Source organism: Ursus maritimus, unplaced genomic scaffold (genome assembly GCF_017311325.1).
Source record: "Ursus maritimus isolate PB19 unplaced genomic scaffold, ASM1731132v1 scaffold_8, whole genome shotgun sequence".
Taxonomy (NCBI): domain Eukaryota; kingdom Metazoa; phylum Chordata; class Mammalia; order Carnivora; family Ursidae; genus Ursus; species Ursus maritimus.
Window position 1 is genome coordinate 70,564,320 of NW_024426996.1, and position 21,669 is coordinate 70,585,988.

General features: G+C 45.2%; 1 protein-coding gene across 1 annotated transcript in view; it reads left to right on the forward strand.

Moving 5' to 3' along the window:
* PROM1 (prominin 1) overlaps nucleotides 1–21,669 on the forward strand; it is a 98,454-nt gene that overhangs the window by 31,999 nt on the left and 44,786 nt on the right. Inside the window, exons 2-3 of the mRNA XM_008685797.2 lie at nucleotides 5,111–5,166; nucleotides 14,964–15,169. Coding sequence (XP_008684019.2) covers nucleotides 5,111–5,166; nucleotides 14,964–15,169 — 262 coding nt within the window. The remainder of the gene's footprint in view (nucleotides 1–5,110; nucleotides 5,167–14,963; nucleotides 15,170–21,669) is intronic.

Consider the following 21,669-nt stretch of genomic DNA (forward strand, 5'->3'; position numbering starts at 1 on the left):
TGCAGAAAGTCTTTTGTGCCTGGAAAGAAACGATTAAAGTTTCAGTTAATATTTAAATTTTGGAAGTTATACATTCACAAACCTAGCTTTTGTAAGTTTCTAAGTTAAACATATTATTTTATACTACTTATAAAACTAATCCTTTTAGTAGAAACCTGAATAAAATCTTTTACTTTATAGTGTTGATTTAATGCATAAATTAACAGATTATGTCATTCTTAGTAGAGAGACCCCCCCCCACACCACAGGAGTTTAAGACAGTGCCCCTGGAGGTCAAAGAGGGACACGGTGGTGTCTCCACGGGGGAACACTTAACACTGTTTATGCTCTTAGTTAATCACATTTCCAAGCAAACACTATGTGCCTGAGAGACCTTAGTTTGTGTGTGCGTACGTGTGTGTGTTTAATTTTTATTAGTAAGGGTTCTGAGTACAAATATATTTAACTTGACATTTCTGGAAAAAAATGATTAAAGAAAAGATTCACTCTCTAAATTGTGTTCATAAAGAAAAACCCATTCTGTATGTTTTAGTCTCTAATTTTGATGCTTAACACCATAATGCTTCTAAGGTTATCACTTCAGTTTTGGTTTAATTTTAATAATTCTGTCTTTAATAATTCTGCTGCATCTAGTTAAAGAGACTAGAAAACATCAGATAGGAAAAAAAAGCAAAAAGAGTAATTAAAATGACCTGAATATGAAACTTTACTAAACTTTTTTAAAAGCCTTTAAAATAAAACAAACTAAAATTAGAAGACTTTTGGCAGAAAAATTACCCGCTACGAACAAAATAACATTCTGTAAAAGTATTTTCTCAAGAACTGCATTACAAATAATACTGTTTTACATAGATTAAGAAATGGGGCGCCTGGGTGGCTCAGTCCGTTGAGCTTCTAACTCTTGGTTTCCGCTCAGGTCATGATCTCAGGGTCAGGTCATGAGATTGGTTGGGTTCTGCATTCAATGGGGAGTCTGCTTGTCCTTCTCCCTCCCCCCTGCCTCCCCCTCGCAAATAAATAAATTTTCAAAACCTTAAAAGGATTACTTGCAACATATTAATGTTTATTTACATCAGACATTAAAATCTCTTCCTTAAAAAACACTTTTTAAATATAATTTAGCACTTTGGGGAGGTTCTGTTCCCAATAAATGGCAAGAACACACTTTAGAAGATATAAGGTAGCACATCCTTTAATTAGAGACCTAGCCAGGTAAGTCTTGTCAAATAGGTACCAGCAAAATCCTTGCAAGACCACTTAAGTTCATCCCAAATCTGAGGAATCAACTGCCAACGGCAGGGTTTTTTGGTGTGTGTGTGTGTGTGTGTGTGTGTGTGTGTGTGTGTTTAAGTTGTCTACCCATTTCCCAAGAGGAACATTCCAAGAGTGGAATCTCATTTTGCCCAACTTGGGCCAGAGCCTACATATGTATTAAGAGAAGCCAGTTAAGGAACAGAAATATCTTAGTCAAAGATGAGTTTTGACTAAGATAAGGAAGATGGATTTTTTTATATATGGATCCTGCTTTTCTTATTTTATCTTGCTGTGTGGCATCAGACAACAAAAAATCCATGGAGAAATTATTCACACACACACACACACACACAGCAAAAAACCTGAAACCAACCAACCAAATAAAACCAACCTACTTTCTAAGTTGGTAGAATAACACAAGAGGTCAGAATTAGCCCTTGCTGCTACCTTCCTTAATTTTCATCAGCACATGAAATTTAAAATTAAATCCCAGGTAAGAAGACATGGTACCCTCTAAACGTTGACTGAAGAGAGGCTCATAGCCACCATCATGGTGGAAAGACCCACAGAGCCCCTTCATGAGACCAGATACCGAGAAGCGGTCTTCCACCATGAAAAGAACTTCCTGTCCGCTGGCTTCCATATTTCCCTCCCACTGCTGTGTCTTAAGAGGCAACTGTTAGGGTGTGGAAAGAGCACAGGATTGGTGTAATGGAAAATAAATCACCACATGGGAAAGGTGGCCAGATACCTCCCCAAGTTCAGGGCAGGGAGAATCTTTCCCTGGGCTCTGGGAATTGTCTGGCCCATGCTAAGTCTCTCTCAGGCTCTGTCCGAGCAGTTCAGGAACGACAAGGTGGCCACTGTTGTCCACACCGAGGTCTCACGGAGGTCAGGATAACACTGTGGTAGCCCAAGTGCTAATGGCCTCCTCGCTCACCAGGCAATACCAGGAACTAATCACAGACTTCTGATCTACGGAAAGGAAGCAACACTTTTTATGATCATATTCTGTTTATGCAGCATCAATACCACAAAGAGCTCTGAAACCCGGGAACAGAGGTCAAGATAGTCTCTGCTGGAAGCCTTTAAGGAGCTGGCCGGGAAGACGGAGACAAACACAGAGGATCACGGTGCAGCAGAATCACCAAGCAGGGGGGGCGGGGCCTCGGGGAGCAGAAATGGGGCCCCGGGTCTTCCATATGCTTTCTGAGATGGACCATCGTCGGTTCAAAGGTCTCCCCAGCAGCACACATGTTAAAGCTGAGATAGAGTTTCCTAGGGCGGGGCTTCAGGACTTCCCACAGGAGGTGTGAGCGTTAATGCCAGGGCTTTACAAATAAAGATGCTGGGCTGTATGCTACAGGCCTTTCCCATGCTCATTTACCTGGATTCAGAGCCACTTAGAGAGACACAGGGAAGGCAAAGGGAGCATGGATATCGTGCGTGCTCATTTTGTGTTCTCATGACAGGGTGCACTGGAGGGGGGGGGGTTAAGGAGAAGGTCAGGGGCCTTGACGCTTTGGGTAAAGTGGAATCGCTCCAAGGTGGATGACCTGTAGCTTCTAACCCTGTGTCGTCCAGTAGGGAGGCCACGGCTACATGTGGCCCCTGAGCACCTGAACGGTGGCTAACCTGACCTAAGATGTACTGACGAGCATCTGCACCAGACCCTGAACACTTAATGTGAAAAGAAGGCTGCAAAGTAGCTCATTAATATTTTTATATTGATTGCAAATAGGAAAGACAATACACTGCATGTATCTGGATTAAGCACAACATATATTAAAATTAATTTAAAATAATCTCCTGTTTCTTTTCACTTTTTAAATGTGGCTACTAGGAAATTTGAAATGACTTGTATGGCTTCCCAAAAATTTCTTTCGGGCCGTGCTGCTCTACACCAGAGGGAGGGAGAACATCCCTGCTTCAAAGCCTCGGATCCGCTTTGGCGGAGAGACGGGCCCAGCTGGCAGAGAAAGGACAGGGGTGAGCTGTCAGTAGGGAGTGCTGTTTGGTGTAGCTGGGACCGTTCCTCGACACCTGGGACCACCAGGATCCCAGGAACTTGGGAGAGTCCCCCGGCGAACTGATGGGATCGTCTGTTTGACATCGGAAGACTGTCGCGGTCTCACGGAGGCTACGGCCGACACATGATCCGCGTGTGTCGTACTCGCCTGCCTCCACGTAGCTCTGCGAGGGAAGCACCCGCTGCACGTGTTATGGATAGAACCTGTTAACGTGGAGTGAGAACGATGCGGTAAAATCCCGCGTCTGTCAACCCCCCGGATACAAATTTTGCAAAATTCTAATTTTTGCTTCAATGCTCTAATTTTATCACTGGCAACAAGTCCTGTCCGCCGCTTTCTTGAAGTTGCAAGCTCCACTTTCTCCATTTTAGAGAAAATGTCTACAAGATACTCAAGGCTGGATAACCATGGTTTGTCTTTCTTCCAAGCGACAACAGTGCTCCGTGAGACACATGGAGGGTTTAAACGAGGACCCAGTGCTCTCTCTGGAGGCAGCAGGATACGGCGGTGTGCAACAGGAGCGCCTTCTGTATACTTCCGTGTCCTCACGCTGAATAATAGAAAGATGGTTACTCAGAGGTTGAGATCTGATAAAATCACGATTTTGTAATGTTTCACCAAGATTCTTCTGACGTGTAACTGGGCTTTCTGTCTTCCTCAAGTTCACGGCAGCGGCGAACACAGTGAACACTGCGTGGTTCGTGCCAAATCACTACAGGCTTCTCCACTCTGAATACAAATGCCAACCCAGTGAAATGGCAAATAACATCTTCTGCTTCCATCTCGTGGGCACCCTGAGCAGATCTTCAGGACTCCAGGATTCCGGGGGGGGGGGGGGAGTGGTTCACAGGCCACACGTGCAGATCTGCCCACCTAGGCCAGTGAGGATCCATCTCTCTGGGGCCACTTCCCTGGTCAGTGTGACCGGAGAGGATGAAGGGGGCAGCTCCCCAGAAGAAATCCTAAGTTTTCATTTGGGTTGGTTGGTTTGGGTTTATAAAGGCGAGAAAAGCGAGTGGGTACCCCGTGGCCAGACTCCCGTCCTCCACGCAGCACTCACCCTGCACACTGCTCAGCGGCAGACTTTTCCTAAATCCATCCACAGAGTGGTAGTGACCGCATACACTGAGTGCCCGCCCTGTGCCGAGCCCTGGATTGTTCTCTTTATCCACATTATCTCACTTGGGCCGAAGCCGCCCTTCGAGGGTGGGGACTGACATCATCCCGATTTGCAGATGAAGATGCTTGTGGTAGTTAATTCTTCACCCAAGATTTAGACACCCAGAGACTAGCGGAGCTTGGACTCCCTCCCAACTCTTACCTAGACCAGGATTCCCAAATGCAACACATGAACATCACCTGTGTCATTAAATATATTTTAATAAATGGATGATTTCTAATTAAAAAAAATCATCGGTGGACCCCTTACATCCAATGATATCTAGAACAGAAGCCTAATCTATAAGATAAACCAAAGATGAGCACCTGGGTGGCTTGGTCGTTGAGCGTCTGACTCTTGATTTGGGCTCAGGTCATGATCTCGGGGTCCTGGGACGGAGCCCCACATTGGGCTTCCCACTCAGCAGGGAGTCTGCTAGGGGATTCTCTCCCCCTCGCTCCCTCTGTCCCTCCCCCTGCTTATGCACTCTCTCTCTCTAAAATAAATACATTTAAAAAAAAAAAAGGAATAGGAATAAAATTATAAGAATACTACATAGAAGTACAATAATTTGTGAGTATATATAGACCTTATTTCCTAAATATGCATTTTGTGTTTTTACTGAAAAAGTAATCTTGCTATTCTCTTGTGGCTTTTTTTCCCCCAGATATTTTAAGAAAAATTCTACAAAAGAAGTTTGACTTCTCAACTGAGTATGAGAAGGTAATTTTTATTGATATATTTGTTATGAAAGTAAGTATGTACAAAATTTTGGCTGACTTGGAAGTAAATCTTTAAACAATCAGTTAATCTGTGAAATTTGTAAATTTTTTTTTGACTAAGAACTTTCATGGAATTTTGAAGCACCTTATAAATCCCATCTGAACTACAGCAGAAATTCCAAAAGTAGGATTCGAAGAAACATTCTCCTTTCAAGGTGTATGTCATTTAAAAACTGGAATTTCCTTAAGGGAAGTATTACGGTACTCTTTTAGCTAAGGGAGAAGAACTCCCTAACTACGTGGAATTGTTTGAGCGTTTCTAGAAACAGAGATGTGTACTTTGTTTTAAAATATAGTTTGTTGAAAAGCAGCTTCACATTTGAACAGGTCCATTGAGGGCTCTGTGTGTGCACGTACCCGGGCTAGAGGTAAGGAAAATAGCCCCTAGTCTCAGGAGGCGAAGAGCCAGATGGCAGAGACCCTACCTAATTGTTTAAAGAAGAAGGAGAAGGAAATGGGTCGATTTACAAGTAACACGCAGAGGAATGTAGATGAAATTAATTCAGTCTGACCGGAAGCTCTTCCGTAAGAAGGTGACTGGGGGGCTTGTGGTGAAAAGGACGATAAGCGGGGCTGGAGCAGATGGGGAGGTGGATTTGCTGGCATCCCAGGCTTCGGGGACCGTGTGAGCCGCCAGCACAAGGTGAGAAAGAGGAGAGAGGAAGGAGAGCTGAGCTGGACCCTGAACGCTCGCTAACACGAGTGGACAGTATTTTCAGAAAGTATCAAAAGACCTTGTGTGTTTCTACTTAACACCAAGGTGCTGCTCCCCTCATTCACTCCGTTTGCGTCAACGATCGACTACCTAAACTGAAGTGTATTCTTTTGATTTCGGTTCACCGTGAGTGTGGGTTGCCAGAGAAATAAATAGACAAATGTTTGTTGAATTGAATGTTGGGGTAATAAAAAAAAAATAGTTGAATCTGTTTGTCAAGCTGTTTGTCCTGCAGAATTAGGCACTTTGCTCTCCTTCCCTGGCACGACGGCGATTATCAAGAGAACAATAAAAGCAGAGGTATGGTGGACATTCTTTAATGGCCAGCCACAGCCAACGCAAATGACAGTGTTCCCAGTGGGCGTGGGGGCCGCGTATGGGGAGGGCGGTGAGCTCCTGCCCGGTGCATGGCTGTGGCTACCGTGCCTCCTGTTCACAATCTCAATGAAACAATGCTCAAGAGAAAACAAACACAGAAGCCGGGGAGGAAAGCCTTATCTAAAACCCATTGACGTGTGTAGGAGATGATGAACCCGTGTCTCCCTAGTGCTCAAGGCCTTCCCTAGTACTGCGGAAGGCATTTTCATTATTAAATGCCACTGGCTTCAGGGGTCTCCCAGACACGGTTGCCCAGGTCTGCCTGCCTCCCTGGGCGGAACAAAGTGACTGTGGCTTTTATATCGATATTGACAATTAGCGTGCCATCAGCAGCCTGGCCTGAATGCCAACTACTTCTGCCAAGGAATGGGTGGGGGTAGTGTGATTCACCTGGTCCAGGCCTTGGAGGATGGGGTCCGGAGACCCTGAGGGGTCTCTGAGCAGCCCCCGGCAAGTTGGAGCCGGTGTTGGGCTGCCACTACCCAGGGCAGGATTCTTAGCTGGGCAAGTCCTTTATGGCGGGCTTGGCATTCGATGGGGAGCTCCTGTAAAATTGGGAGCTCCCTAGTGCCTGATCTCCTCTCCACCTCAGGTGCCTTTGTAGGTGAACAAAACCCACTGGCGTGGGGGGAAGTGGAGAGAGGAGGCAGAGCGGAGCCCGGATGGAAGACCTGAATCCTCCCCTCCGTGTGGGGCTGGGTCATGTGTTCCACAGCTGTCCAGGGAAGCGGGATTCGGTGAGGCGAAGACACCAGAGAAGCCAGGCACCTGGGGAGGGAGCTGTCTGACGGGTCTAGTCTGATGTGTGCCCCTTAGATGTGTGCTGGCTGTGTTGGGTGGAGTCCTCCCCAGCAGATCAGAAGTCCAGGACTCACGGCTAGTCGTTTGTTCCGGAGGTGCAGGCAACACCGGCTGGGAAGTAGAGAGATCATATGAGGCAGGGAGGGCGGCCTGTAAAGGGTGCAGCCTGACGCCACCTGCCACGAGGGGCGACTGCAGCGTCATCCTATAGAATTGCTGGGGAAACGGTGCAAACCACCAGTGTCCGAATTAGCCCACGGGAAGGGTGAGGGAGCTGAGGGATCCAGACGCCGAGACTGAAGGCACACAGGCTAAGGGCTGTGTGGGGGTGGGGAAAAGTGTTCATCCCTAAGCACTTCTGACCTGCCATGGCCAGAAAAGGAAGCGCAGAGTTGAAGATGCCAGTGGCTAGAAGTTTGAGAAGGCACAGGGAGATGACTGAGGCCTGAGGGAGGTGGGGGACACCAACAGCATTTTCTGTACTGACCGGTGCCCACGGGCTCTCTCATCACCCAGTCACGCAGGGCGGGTCTGGCCCCATGAGTGGCCCTAAGGAGCCTTTTCAGCTTTCTTTGTCCTGAGCTGAGCACCTCTGGTGAGCCCTCAGATGGTGGTGGGGCCGCTGAGGCAGTGACCTCCCAGCTGGGTGCTCTCGTAGTGAACTCTCTTCATAAGGAGCTTCAGAAACATTCAGCAGACCTTTTGTTCCAAGGGCGGGGCCTGACGTTGGAAGGGAAATAGGGCTCCCTTTACACGACTGCCTCCTTTTTACACTTCCACTGAAAGTTAAAGGTAGTGCTTTTACAATCCTTGGCCCCTCTCCTCCTTGACTTTTTTAATTCTTCTCTCTTTTGTTTTATGTATTCATTTTATCACTACTGACAGAATGCTGAGTAGGAACAAGGCACGGCAGGGGGACAAACATGTGGAAGTATGGTCTTCACTCCACCAACCTGCCGTTGGTGGAAGGGAGGTTATGGGATAAGAAATAAACATGGATGCTATGGGCTGATTGTGCCCCCAGTTCATAGGTGGAAGTCCTAATCCTCAGGGCCTCAGAGTGGGATTGTGTTTAGAGATAGCACTGTTATATGGGTAATTAACTTAAAATGGGGTCATTAGTGGATCCTAATCCAGTCTGACTGGTATCCTTCTTAGAAGAGGAGATTAGGACACACACACAGAGAAAAGACCGCCTAAGGACACAGGGAGAGGACAGCCGTTTGCAAGCCAAGGAGAGAGGCCTCAGAAGACCCCATCCCTGCCCACACCTTGATCTCGGACTCCCGGCGCCCAGAACTGTGAGAAATACCCTTCTGTTGTTCAGGCCCTCTGGCCTGTGGCACTCTGTCATGGTGGCCCCAGCAGACTAATGCCATCGACACTGGGCTGTGAGATGAAGGGGGGTTCACATCACATAAGAGGTTCTGATAAAGGACCGTGAATGTTCAGAGAAGGGGGATTCTTGTTGCCCCTGGGAAATCAGGAAAAGACTCCACGGTAGAGCTGGCATGTAAACCGAGACGTCAAGGCATGTAGAGCAGATGAGAAATACAGCCTTACTTCTGTTTATGAGCACTTGGCTGGGGGCACAAAGCTGCTCCATTGCTTCTGATGACTGGGTCATCGCCCTCTCTGTAAGACTAAGAGCCAACATTTCTTGTCCACCCCGGGCCGACACTGGCTCAGGAGCCTGACATTGTTTCTAATCCTCACAATGACACCTCTCCGAGGCAGAAAGAGCTGTGCACTGCACAGGCAAGAGAATCCCGCACTCAGAGAGGCTGGGGGACTTGCCCAAGGTCACCCAGTGACTAAAGGGTGAAACTGGGATTCGTACCCAGATGAGTCTAACTGCAAACTGACAAGCACACCACCAACAAAAGTTAGGCTCCACCCTGGCCACTGGACTGCCGTCCTAAAGTGTCTAATTTGCCGCTCACGCGAGTGTTCTGGCCGCATGGAGAGACTGACAGCCACCGTGCCCAGCCTTCGACCTATTAAGCCACAAACCGTGATAGTGCGTAACCATCCCTGGGAAGAAGTGGTCGGGCAGAAATGGAAGGCCAGGAGGGCACAGGACTTGGAATTATGCAGCCATGAGGGAAGCTGAGGACCCGGCAGAGGAAGCTATGGAAATCCGAGCGACGAGTCTCATAGCCCCAGGTTCCTAGCGTCTCTGAAGCACGTGCTTGGCGGCGGTGCCCTTGTCCATGACTTACAAGCATTACCCCGTTTGGTCTTCAGAGGAATAGTCTGTCCTCACGACAGACGTCAGGTAGAGCTTACACGGGCAGCTCGCACCTGAGTGCGTTTCCTCGCGGATCCACATGGGGGTGAGCCCCTTCCCAGAGTCTCTGGCTGACTGGAAACCAAGGGAAACAGCGTACCATCACCCTCCTCCCAGCTCACGTGGGCTTTCTGCAAGAGAGCCCCTTAGCCGAGCTTGTCAAGCATCGGCTCCTCCATTAAATACAAGGATCCAGTTCCTGTCTTCAAAGAATGCATAGTTCGGGGCAGTTAAGGTAGATGATTACGACTGGTTCCCACCAACAACCCCTAAGTGCCACCTGTACCTGTAGAAACCTTTCCGGGGGACAGCTCTCCCAGCAGCACCCCCGCCCCCACCTCCATCTTTTCGTTCTGCGCATCCCTGTCCGTAGGAGCGGCCAGCTTCTTTGGGATGACCTCCTGGGTTCGTTTCCTCGTGGGCATGGTCCTTCTCCACTCCAGCCTCTTGGTCGGCTGCCCCTCCTCATTCACGTCATCCCTCAGTTATTACCTTTCCCTTTCTTGAACCTTCCACTGGGGGCAGGTGCTGGGCCTGGGCCTCGTCCCCGCTGCCTTTTAGGACCTCACTAGTGCTAACAGTCATGGATATCGATTTGGCACTTAGGAAATGGCAGGTCAGCATTCCAGGTGGGCGTCTGGTATTTGCAACCCACCTACATGTCTGCGAAAGGTAAGTGAGTGAGTTCCTTGTTTCCTGCCGCCCCGGGGGCACGTGGTATGCTGCCTGTAAGAACACACTCTCCTTTCCAAGTAAGGAAAGTACCTTCTAGGGATCTCAGAAGCATTTAGAGAGGAAGCAGTGCGAGATAGTCCGTGACCAGGATCATTGCCTGAGGCTTGTTGGAGGTGAGAGATGAGAATGTTAACATGCATTTATAATTACTTCTGATGATGATGATGACGATGATGATAATGATGACTGATTGAGCATTACTCTGGGAACCTGGGTCTAAGCACTTCACATGTATTAACTCATTTAACATACATTAAATAGTATATGTAAAGCGCTTAGAAATGAATAATGCACAAAATGTGTTGCTGCTCACTGTTTTCTCTTGTTCTCTTTGCAAAAACTGCATAAAGTAGGATCTCTGCTTATCCCCGTTGTGTCAGGAAGGTCACGAAGGCTCAGAGTAGCATTGGCAACACGGTCTAGGCCCGTCCCCCGGAGATTCTGATGTAGTTGGTCAGGGCTGGCTGGTTATTGATATTTTTCAAATGGTCCCCGGGTGACAATAATGGGTAATTAACTGGAGTGGGGAGTCACAGACCCAAAGCAGCACAGTGGGATTCAAATAGCTGCATTGCATGAAAATAACTTTATACCCATGTGACAGCCTGCATGGACAGGGAAGAGGTAAAGATGCGCCCAGCTCCACTGCTGGGTTTGCTGGTACCCCATCAGACATGTCAGACCAGACCGACCCCTCAGTGGGAAAACTAAACACGAGAGAATCCGCTGATTGTTGTAATAGGTGGTTCTGCCCCGGCCTCAGCCCAGAACGATCAGCCTTAGAGCTGAGAGCAGGTTTCCGAAACCCACCTGAGCATAGCCATGATACGGGGCTTGCTTTCAAGACAGATGCCTGTGTTTACCCAAATCTGATACCCACTCAAGGGGAGGAGGCGGAAGCCAGTGTTTTTTTTCACGTGCTATGAGGTGTTTATGGTAGTAAGTTTGGGACGCAAGGAGCCTGTGAGGCCCATGCCCGGGGTCATTCAAGATGCCTGAGGGCATGTGTATCTGAGCTGCTCACCCCAACGTGTCGGATGCCTCATTTAAAAGTTACTAATATCACAATCATCGTTCTTTCACATCTGTGAAAATCTGCCCTCCAAAGCTATAGTTTCCAAACTTTTAGATTTTCCAGAGCACACAGTTCCAAAAAAGTAATCCAGGGAATGACATAGAGCCACCCAATTTTATTTTGCCACACGAGGATATTTAAAACCCACCGTAGCAACAACACTAACTTTGTCCCCTTTCATATACCTGTCACCTCCCTCTCCCCACCAAAAGGCGACACTGAGCGAATCTCACTTCATGGGAAACTCATTGCATCTTCATTTTCCTGTTTCACTGCGGGGCGGTCCAGCCCTATCTCTGGATCACCATTTAGGGAACTCCCTCCGTTCATAAGGTTACCTGATTCCAGTTGGGCCCCTGTGGCATGCCAGGTCCCGGGGTGGGTGCTCGCGACAGAATGAATGGTCAGCATGACGTCATGGTTCTTGCTCTTTCGGAGCGAACAGCATGGCTCGGGCAGTGCTCCCATGGGAGAGTCCTTCCATGTGGGGCAAGTGTGGGCTCCAAGGCAGCATGAAGCAGGGATGAAAGCAAACCCAGACTCGGTTCTCAAGACACATTTCCAGGAGGGCGCAACATCCAGGCAGGCTTGAGTTTCATGAGCAGAGCAGGGAAGGGAATAATGTTCTGGGGGAAGAGGCAGCACCAGGGAGCCGGAGGGAGGAAGGGGAAGCATGAGGTTCTTCTTAGGAACAGAATGGTCAAGAAGAACAGGACACGAAGCCAGGATTAAGTAACAGGATCACATTAAGAGGTTTGAATGAAACATGCTGGGAGTCCATGGAATGCTGATGCCCTCAGAGTCTCAGCTGAGGAAGGACACTTTGGAAGCTGTTGCTTTGGCTGGGGCTCTAGGCCGCTGCTGGTCCTCTGTTGTGCGAAGACCACATGGTTAGTGTGTTGCTCATGTGTAACTTTCCCTCTAATCTCCCCGCCCCGGCCGCAACTGATTAGTATATTGATAAGAACCTTTCAAGAAATCCATTTATAAATTTCAGATGTAAATTCCAGGCCTGACTCTACCTAGAGGCCGCCTCTCTAATAAACCCTCCGGTTTTATGTTCCTGTCTTACGTGGCTCCTCCTCTCACTCGATTTTCTCCGTAGGGAATGTTAACGTTCTCAGTGGTGGTTAATTGCTCATGTAACTTTTTCTGTTTTCTTGATGCATGCTGCCTCTGCCTTCCTCTCTTCAACTCCTCAACTGCTTTGACTTCCACAGCCAGAAAATGTAGTCTTGACTCTGAAGGTAAAGTCCTCGCTTGCTGTTTCTTGTTGCTCTGTCTAAAGCCAACGGGTAATGAGAGGCTTCTGTCAGAACTCTCTGTTCTTCACTGTCTCTCCACTGTGATGGTTTTTAAAGTGGTTTGTTTCATTTTTATTTATGGAATCATCGTTAATCTTCTCTTTCAGTTTTAGTACCTCACCGAAGAATAGCAACCCATCTCAGTACATTTCAGTCTTGATCTTCTCCTCCCCATAATCCGCAAAGTGCTCTGGAGATCCTTGTGGGTCAGGAAATCAGTTAGGTCCTTGCCAGACCTTGGCCAGACTTCAGTCCAGAAGGGAACTCTCAAAATGACGTATCTCGTTCCTGACACTTTTTGACATGATATGGAGTCAGTCGCATCGCAAAGGCTGTATATAAAGTGTGGAATTTGTACTTGGAGCTAAACAGAGTGCATCTGGAACATTGCGAAACACCTGCTGTCCTGGGCTTGGGTTCAGTGTCTCCTGGGATTCAGAAAGGACTTTAAATCCCTTTAAAAAATAGTAAATAATCTAAAACATTTGCTGGAAAATGATAGGGAAATTGAGAAGAATTTGGGGTGTCTGAGGATGGTTTCTCAGTTGGCCAATGATGTGGGTCCCCAAGGGCAGGTTACAGCCACCGTAATGACTCTTGTCGGCCCTGGGGTGCGGCTTAGTTGAAGCAGGAGCACATACTTGATGAATGCAGCAAAATTCAACCACCTTTTTTTTTTTAGCATTCTATCCTTAATATCAAAGGATATTCAATTAATATTCAAGTTCCATGTGTACCTCAATGCTCTAAGGCATTTGCCTACAGAGTTGAATAATATTGATTGACTATTCGCTGTGCGCTGGGCACTTGGCTGGTTGTTTTCACTTTAAATCATTTAATTATCCGACCCTCACAGTACTGTGTATAATGTTAATGCTAATTCTGGTTTAGGGAATAGGAAGCCCCCTGCTGGAATTTAAAGCAGGTCTTCTCCCCTCTGAAGCCCTCAGTTTGTTTTCCAGAGTCCAGTCTCTCATGGTTCATTCCCTCTTCTGTTTACCCCCCCTTCATTCTTCCCTTCCTTCTCCTACGCTTCAGAGGGGAGGAGGTGGGGGATTGGGATAGGCCGGTGATGGGTATCAAGGAGGGCACATGTTGCATGGTGCACTGGGTGTTATACGCAAATAATGAATCATGGAACATTACATCAAAAACTAAGGATATACTGTATGGTGACTAACATAACAAAATAAAAATTATTGTAAGAAAAAAAAAATAAAGCAGGTCTTCTGACTCCCAGTTCAGTGCTAAGACCTCAATTTCACTCCAGGAGCATGACTTGTGTTTCCTTTACTTGGCTCAGCGTGGCTTCGGAAGCTGTCGCTAACTAGCTGGTCCGTTAGTTGTAAGCAGCCAATCTGTAATTGTCATGCGTTAAAAATGTCTTGCTTTATGGGAATTTGCATAACTGTATACATGCATTGGAATAAACTCAAGTTTTGTGTCATCCGGTTGCATTACATTTTTTTTTATCCCAGAATACAGCCAGCAGTGATTATGAAAATATATTTAGGTCACATGATTCTATCTCGAAGTCGTGCTAGTTCTTAGAAACATAGGACTGTCCGGGACACAGGCGACTGAGCCCAGCCTCATCAGCACGGCACGAGAGGTACCATTTACGAAGGCCACATACTTCACTTGGCACATTATCACTGACCATACGTTATCTGTAATGTTCCCAATGACCTTACAAGGTATGTACTGTCATTCCCAACATATGGATGGGGAAGCAAAGCAAGTGGCCTGTGGTGAACATGTCTGACTCAGAAAATCTGAGCCTTTTTTCTAAATTTAGATATATTCCAGATTCTTTTGTAACGAATTGATCCAACCCAAACTGTTTTGAATCCTTAATAACTTCTACTGGTGCCCTCTTTCCGGTGAAAGGCATCCTGATATGTAGATTAATGCAAGTTTTACTGCCAACATGTGTTACACCATTTAAAAACAAACAAAATACCTTTGAGGTTTAAATTCAGCCATTTGCAACTTGACCCTGCATTAGGACATTTTACTGTGAGTTGAAAGAAGCTAGTAACCCCTTGGTTCCATATCCTGGTAACTCAAATCTACTTCCTCTGTTTCAAGAAGGGCACCAAGGGACTCCAGGGGGGCTCAGTCAGTTAAGCGTCTGACTCTCGATTTCAGCTCATGTCATGACCTCAGGGTCGTGAGGTCGAGCCCTTCGTCAGGCTCCATTCGCTAGGTGTGGAATCTGCTTAAGATTCTCTCTCTCCCTCCCCCCCTGCCCTTCCCTCTTAAAAAAAAGAAAAGAGAAGGAGCATCAAGATGGAAATACACACACACACACACACACACATTAAGATTCAACTCATGGTGGCAAATAGGTTAACCCAAATGAAACATGCACACTGTGGAATGTTCTACTTGTTATTTTGTGTTACGGTAGATGCTGTTTCTTTTGTTTGACTTGCAGATTATCTACTATGAAATCGGGATTATCATTTGTGCTGTCCTGGGACTGCTCTTCATTTTTCTGATGCCCCTGGTGGGGTTTTGCTTTGGTGTGTGCCGTTGCTGTAACAAGTGTGGTGGAGAAATGCATCAGCGACAGAAGAAAAATGGGACCTTCCTGAGGAAATACTTTACAATCACCCTCCTGGTGATTTGCATATTCATAAGGCAAGTAGCGTCTTGGAGCACAGCGGATTTGTGTTTTTGGGTGGGTGAGGAATGTCCCATGTTTTAACTGTTAAGCCCATGAGTTTAAAGCCAAACAACGATGACAACAACACACCCACAAAACAGAAGAGAACAAAAATGGGTGTCCAGGGTGGTTCAAAACAGTGTCATTGTGACCAGAAGTTACTGTGGTAATCAGGCTGCCCTAATTTACACGCTAAGCCAACCCTTTGGTATTTTTCCCCTCTTGGAGACAAGCTGATACATCTTGGCCTGCAAAAACTATTTACCTCCCCGAGCAGCAGCGTCTGCCTGAAATAGCTGTTTGGAGACAGGCAGCCTGCAGAAGGCAGAGCATTTGCTGGTTGATTTTTACATCCAAAGGGATCTTGAAGGATAGGTACAGTCCCCCAACGGGGGAATGTGAGAATATTGTAGAATAGATTTAACTTTCTAATAATAAACCTAGTTTTCTTGAATTTGTAGTTAAGCTGCTACCCTCTCCTGAAGCCTAGAACACGCTTCATGATTTAGAATGTTTCTTCTGCGGTTCCTTCTGCCGCCATAAGTTTTCCAAGTGACTGGCAGACCCGAAGTACACTGCTTTTAAGACACCAGCATTCCCGGGACGCCTGGGTGGCCCGGTGGGTTAAGGATCCAACTCCTGGTTTCGGTTCAGGTCAGGATCTCAGGGTCGTGAGATCGAGCCCCACGTCAGGCTCCACACTCAGTGCAGTGTCTGCTTAGGACCCTCTCTCCCTCTGCCCCTCCACCCCACTCTCTTTCTCTCTCTCTCTCTCATAAATAAATAAATCTTAAAAAAGAAAAAAAGTAACCTTCTTGTCAAGAGCAAATCAGGATCCTCGGCTGAGGAATGTGCTCCACATCCCTGGCCCCCTGGTTGTGGTATTTGCTCATGGTTCTACATCTCCTCATTCATTCAGCCAATGAGTGTCCTGACATTTAGCGACAGAAATAAAGTGCCCACAACGTGAATAATGCTAGGCCCCAAGGAGACACAGAGACAGTGAGAACAGGAAGTCAGCCTCCTCCTCACTTTTTTCTCCAAGCACCTCATTTGCTCGGTAGCTGTAAGATTTTTCAGGGTTTGCTAAATAACTTACATAAGGGGATTTAAGCAGAATTCAGAACTAAACAGAAATTGAACAAAATTAAACAGAACAGTTTCAGCTGGCCTACCAGCTGAAGTTTTAGCTGGAAATCCAAGAAGAAAAGTTCTGCAAGTGTGGCCATTAGCAGGGTCCTGGTAGGACATCTGCTTTGGGGTGATTGTTTGTCAGAATGCACTATACCTGTTGGAAGGGACAGGGCAGCCCTAGGCGTGCTGATATGAAACAGTCCCCAGGAGAGATGAATTGAGAGAAGCAGCTTGCAGACTGTGTATAGAACACGGTCCCTATGACAAAAACAAAAAAGGAGAGAGACACAAACACTTGGTTGTATTTGCCTAGAGCATACAGGTAGGTAGCAGTGGTGGCCTCTGGGAAGGCAATTTGCTGGTTCTGGGCGGTAGGAAGGAAATCACTTCTCACTGCAGATAGACGTTTTGTCTCTTTGGAATTATCTATCACGCTCAAGTATTACCTACTGAATTCATTGCACCAAAAATTAAACTTAACCAACCAAAAAAATCTCCCCCCAAAAGCAAAAGCCAGTGCATTACCACTGATTCCAGGGCAGGTGTTTCTTTTTTTTTTGGTGGGGGGGAACAAAGACATACTTTTTCTGAAATTAGTTAAATAATAGACCCTAACAGTCTAGGTGCAAACAGGACCCACCTGAATGGGTTGCCAATCTCACACACACGCACCCTTGTTTGACTGCCAGGGAGGGTTTTTCTGTTCTCTCTTCTTTGTCTCTCTGTCTCTCCAACTCTCTCTTTGTGAATAATTTGAACCTGTTCCTGCACCTTGAATTCTGAAAAGCAGCTTGAGATCAGGTCAATGGTAATTTCAGATGTCCCTGTCTCTCTGCTTTGTGTTTGAAATACTGTCGGGAATGCACAGACCCCACTACAGCTGTGGGAGTGGTTCCCTCCTCCCCAGCTACCAGGAAAGTGTTCCATGCAGTCCAAAGACCTGTCAGACCCAGCAGAGATGCTCGTGCTTTTCTTTTAAGCCGAAAACTTCCATCTTTTCATCCAGAGACTTGGAGAGCCACGCGTCCCCCTCTCTAGAGGCACACTCTGGACAGCAAAGATGAGGCTCCCACGACAAAGTGTATCTGAAAATTCTTGCCCTTCGGGCTTCTTGTTAACGTGATTCCTTATCCAACAAGTTAATAGTTTTCACTTGATACAAATACATGTGCCGTGATTTCAGGAAAATTCTTTGTTGCATGTAGTTACTTATTTACCCAAATAAATGTTTACATATGTAAGAATAGACTTCCCAATTTTTTTTTAATAAAGCACATATTCTATATTGAGTTTCTATTTTTAAATTGGGCTTTTACTTACATTACATATAATTATGGTGCCATATATGTTATATTTCTTTTTTTTTTTTTAAGATTTTATTTATTCGACAGAGATAGAGACAGCCAGCGAGAGAGGGAACACAAGCAGGGGGAGTGGGAGAGGAAGAAGCAGGCTCATAGCAGAAGAGCCTGATGTGGGGCTCGATCCCAGATCGCCGGGATCACGCCCTGAGCCGAAGGCAGACGCTTAACCGCTGTGCCACCCAGGCGCCCCCATATATGTTATATTTCACCCTGAACTGTTTGAATTATGTACATTATGTTTAAAATGCCACTGGGGCGCCTGGGTGGCTCAGTCTGTTAAGCCTTTGACTTTCCCTCGGGTCATGATCTCAGGGTCCTGGGATTGAGCCTGGGTGGGGCTCCCTGCTCAGTGGGGAGTCTGCTTCTCCCTCTCCCTTTGCCCCTCCCCCACTTGTGCCCGCGCCCACGCGCCCTCTCTCTCTCTCTCTCAAATAAATAGAATCTTTAAAAAGTTTTTTTAAAGTACCAAAATACACGAACAATAAAGCTACAAAGTCAGAGATAAACTCGGCTTTCATTTATATGTAAAATGAATGCTACAATTTTTTTATTCTTCAGAACTCAGATCCATCAAATAAATTTAGATAAGTTCTTTTTTTTTTTCTCCCAGGGATATTTTAGTTTAGAAAATTCTTTAAGAAAAGACATGCTGTGATTCTCTATAGCCTTCTCTGCATTCAGTCTAGATATGTTTCCCCAGAGGTCCCTGGGTGGCTCAGTCGGTTAAGCATCTGCCTTCAGCTCAGGTCATGGTCTCAGGGTTCTGGGATCGAAGATCCCCGTCAGGCTCCCTGTTCAGTGGGGAGCCTGCTTCTCCCTCTACCTGCTGCTCCCCCTGTTTGTGCTTGTTTTCTCTTTCTCTTTGTTTCTCTCTCTCTGTCAAATAAATAAGTTTAAAAAAAAAATCTTAAAACTATTAAAAAAGATGTTTCCCCACCCAAGTAAAACTTACTAATTTAAAAACCACATCTTCAAATTTCAATATAATTAAAACAAGTTAATCACCTATTTGAGGCTAAGTTAGAACTTAAAACAAATTTTACATAATGTATTGAATTTCTATATGAATCACAAATAGCTCTAAAAAAGAGTAGTATTTGAGATTGTTTCATTTACCTTAAACTCACACTAAAGATTTCAATTTCTTGGCTTGCATTTATAAATTTGGAATAGCTATTATGATGTCTTTCTTTTGAAACCTCTATTGGTTTGCAAGTATTTCAACATTATGAGTGGAATAGTAGCTCTGTATTATCTGCAAGTAATCAAAACTAGCCAAAAAGAGAGGCGCCTGGGGGGCTCAGTCAGTTAAGCCTCTGCCTTCGGCTCAGGTCATGATCTCAGGGTCCTGGGATTGAGTCCAGCATTGGGCTCCCTGCTCAGCGGGGGGAGTCGGCCTCTCCCTCTGCCCCCCCCAACTCATGCTCACTCTCTCTCTCAAATAAATAAACAAAATCTTAAAAAAAAAAAAAAAAAAAGCTAGCCAAAAAATTACAGACGTAGGGAAAGCAAAGATTTCTATGTTATTAGATAGGAAGGAGAAGAAAGTATGTCCACAAAAATCATATTAGATAAAATAAGAGGGGGGACACCCGGGTGGCTCAGTCGGTTGAGCAGTTGGACGTCAAACTCCTGATTTCGGGTTAGGTCATGATCTCAGGGTGCTGAGATTGAGCCCTGCCCTGCTTCAGGCTCTGCGCTGGGGGTGAAGCCTACTTAAGATTCTCTCTCCCTCTTCCTCTGCCCCTCCTCCCTGCCCCTGCGCACAAGTGCGCTCGAGTGCTCTCTCTCTTGTCTCTATGTCTCTTAAAAAAAAAAAAAAGACAAGAGGCAAAAGAATGTCAACAAAGCTAGAAGGCAGAAAGAGAAAGAAAAGGAGGTGTAGCCTCTGGCTTAGACTGACCTCAGCAGAGATTGGATACAACTGATGAATAATCTTTGGATATGATTTTTTAAAAACCAGTTGATAAACCCAGAGCAGCCTACTCGCCTTTTATCAGGCTCAGTTTTGTTCTGTGGCTTTATACTACATTGCATTTAATCCGAAGTTGGTTTTTAAACTGGTCTTGAGTACTCTTATTTTTCATCCACCCTTTTTTTCATTTAAAACAAATTTAAAAATTTTTTTTTAATTGAGAAAGGCATAGGTGTTAAAGAGAAAGGCCCCCTCATATACATGGAATATATGTGGTCATGTTCTCTCTCTGAGCTTTTCCAAAGTCAGCTGTGGAATGTTGGAATTCACAGACGTTGACATATGTTTATGTAAGTCTGTTTGACCATCAGCAGAAGATTGAATTTCCACCTCTCGCTGTAGACTGTTCCAGCAGATGTGTCCGACTCCAGACAAAGCCAAGTTTCCTCTCCTTTCTTTCCTTCGGGCTTTGTCATCACTGCGTTTTTCAGAATTCCAAAAATGTGATGGACAACAACAAAAAAGGATCAAACAGCCACACCTTGATTTTTCCAGTGTATTTCTAAGTTTCTGAGTACAGTAAGTCAGCCTTTGCCGATTGCCATGGTGAAAATTGAATCCCAGTTTCTGTCAGGAAGTTGGCTATTTTCAAAATTCATTTTTTTATTAGGATTGTGATGGTCAATTCCTGGCTTAGAGGCCACAAGATTCTAGAAGAGAAACTGAGCAAGCATGCCTGAAAATCATGAGACTTTCTTAATGTGACTGAGAGGGGAATAGTTATTTGACATTAAAATTTAAAAATTATCTTTAAAAAATAAGAGATCAGTTATAGACTGAAAACATTCATTTGGCTTTTATTGGCTAATTTCATTAAGTCAGTGGAAATTGGAAGGGAAAAAATTGCTACAAATTTTAAAGGTTTACCCTTATTATACTTTTAAGTGTATATGGGAGAAAATTGGCCTGTCCATAATAAAATATAGAAGATGAAAAACTAATATGCCATAAAAATTAAAGTTCCTGTCTTCGGCTAAAAATTTCAAGAGATTTTGTTGCACTGCATAAAAACACATGTCAAATGCCAGATTGCTAATAGTTCTTGAAATTTTATTCCCTTTTTGTGTGAGGCAAATTTCCCTCAGTGTTCTCCTATTCTAATAGTTGACTGATGGTTGTTTAAAAAAAACACAACATTAATTCGTGTGAGGTTTTTTTAGTTTTGTTTTTTGTTTATTTTTTTGCTTAAAAAATGTATTGAGTAATAAGGACTTTGTAAACCAAGGGCAACAAAAGCATAACTTCTTTATTCTCTATTTGTGTTTAAATAGGAGTTTTAAAGGTTGCCTGGGTAGCTCAGTCAGTTAAGCATTGGACTCTTGATTTCAGCTCAGGTCATGATCTCAGGGGGGAGTTGGCTTGAGATTCTCTCCCTCTCCCTCTGCCCCTCCCCCACCTGTGCACATGCACACTCTCTCTCCCTAAAAGATAAATAAAATAAATTTTAAATAAATAAATAAATAGGAGTTTAATTGGAGATCACAAATGGAGACTATCAATTGGTTTGCATAGTATTTAGCTTTTTTTAAAATTAGTTGGAAATATTTAAAAAGGGAAGATTTTACATAAAAATCCAGATTTCCGGATTTTTGTGAATAATTGGAAAATCTGGCAATACTGGTCTTGCATCATGGTTGCACTTGCTAAACAGAGCATCTGTCCCCACTCCCACCTGTGACCTCCCAGCTCCCAGAGATTCATACCATACACTTGCCCTTCATGCTTTCTGTCAGCCCACGTAGGCATTCGAATTTGCCATCCTTAACTTAAATATAAGATTTACAATGTGTTACGGGTCTGAAAATTAGCTTTGAAAGTTGCTGAATTTTATTCCAGAATTCTAAGACAGTTTGTTTTTTAAAAAGATCAATGCTTTCATTTTAATTGGATCCATAACTGATGGGCAGAAATATAGGTCTTTTTAAGTATGTCACATTGAAATTCAGTGTTTTATTGCTAAGTTGTATTGCAATTCATTTTACTGATTGATGATCTTTTGAGT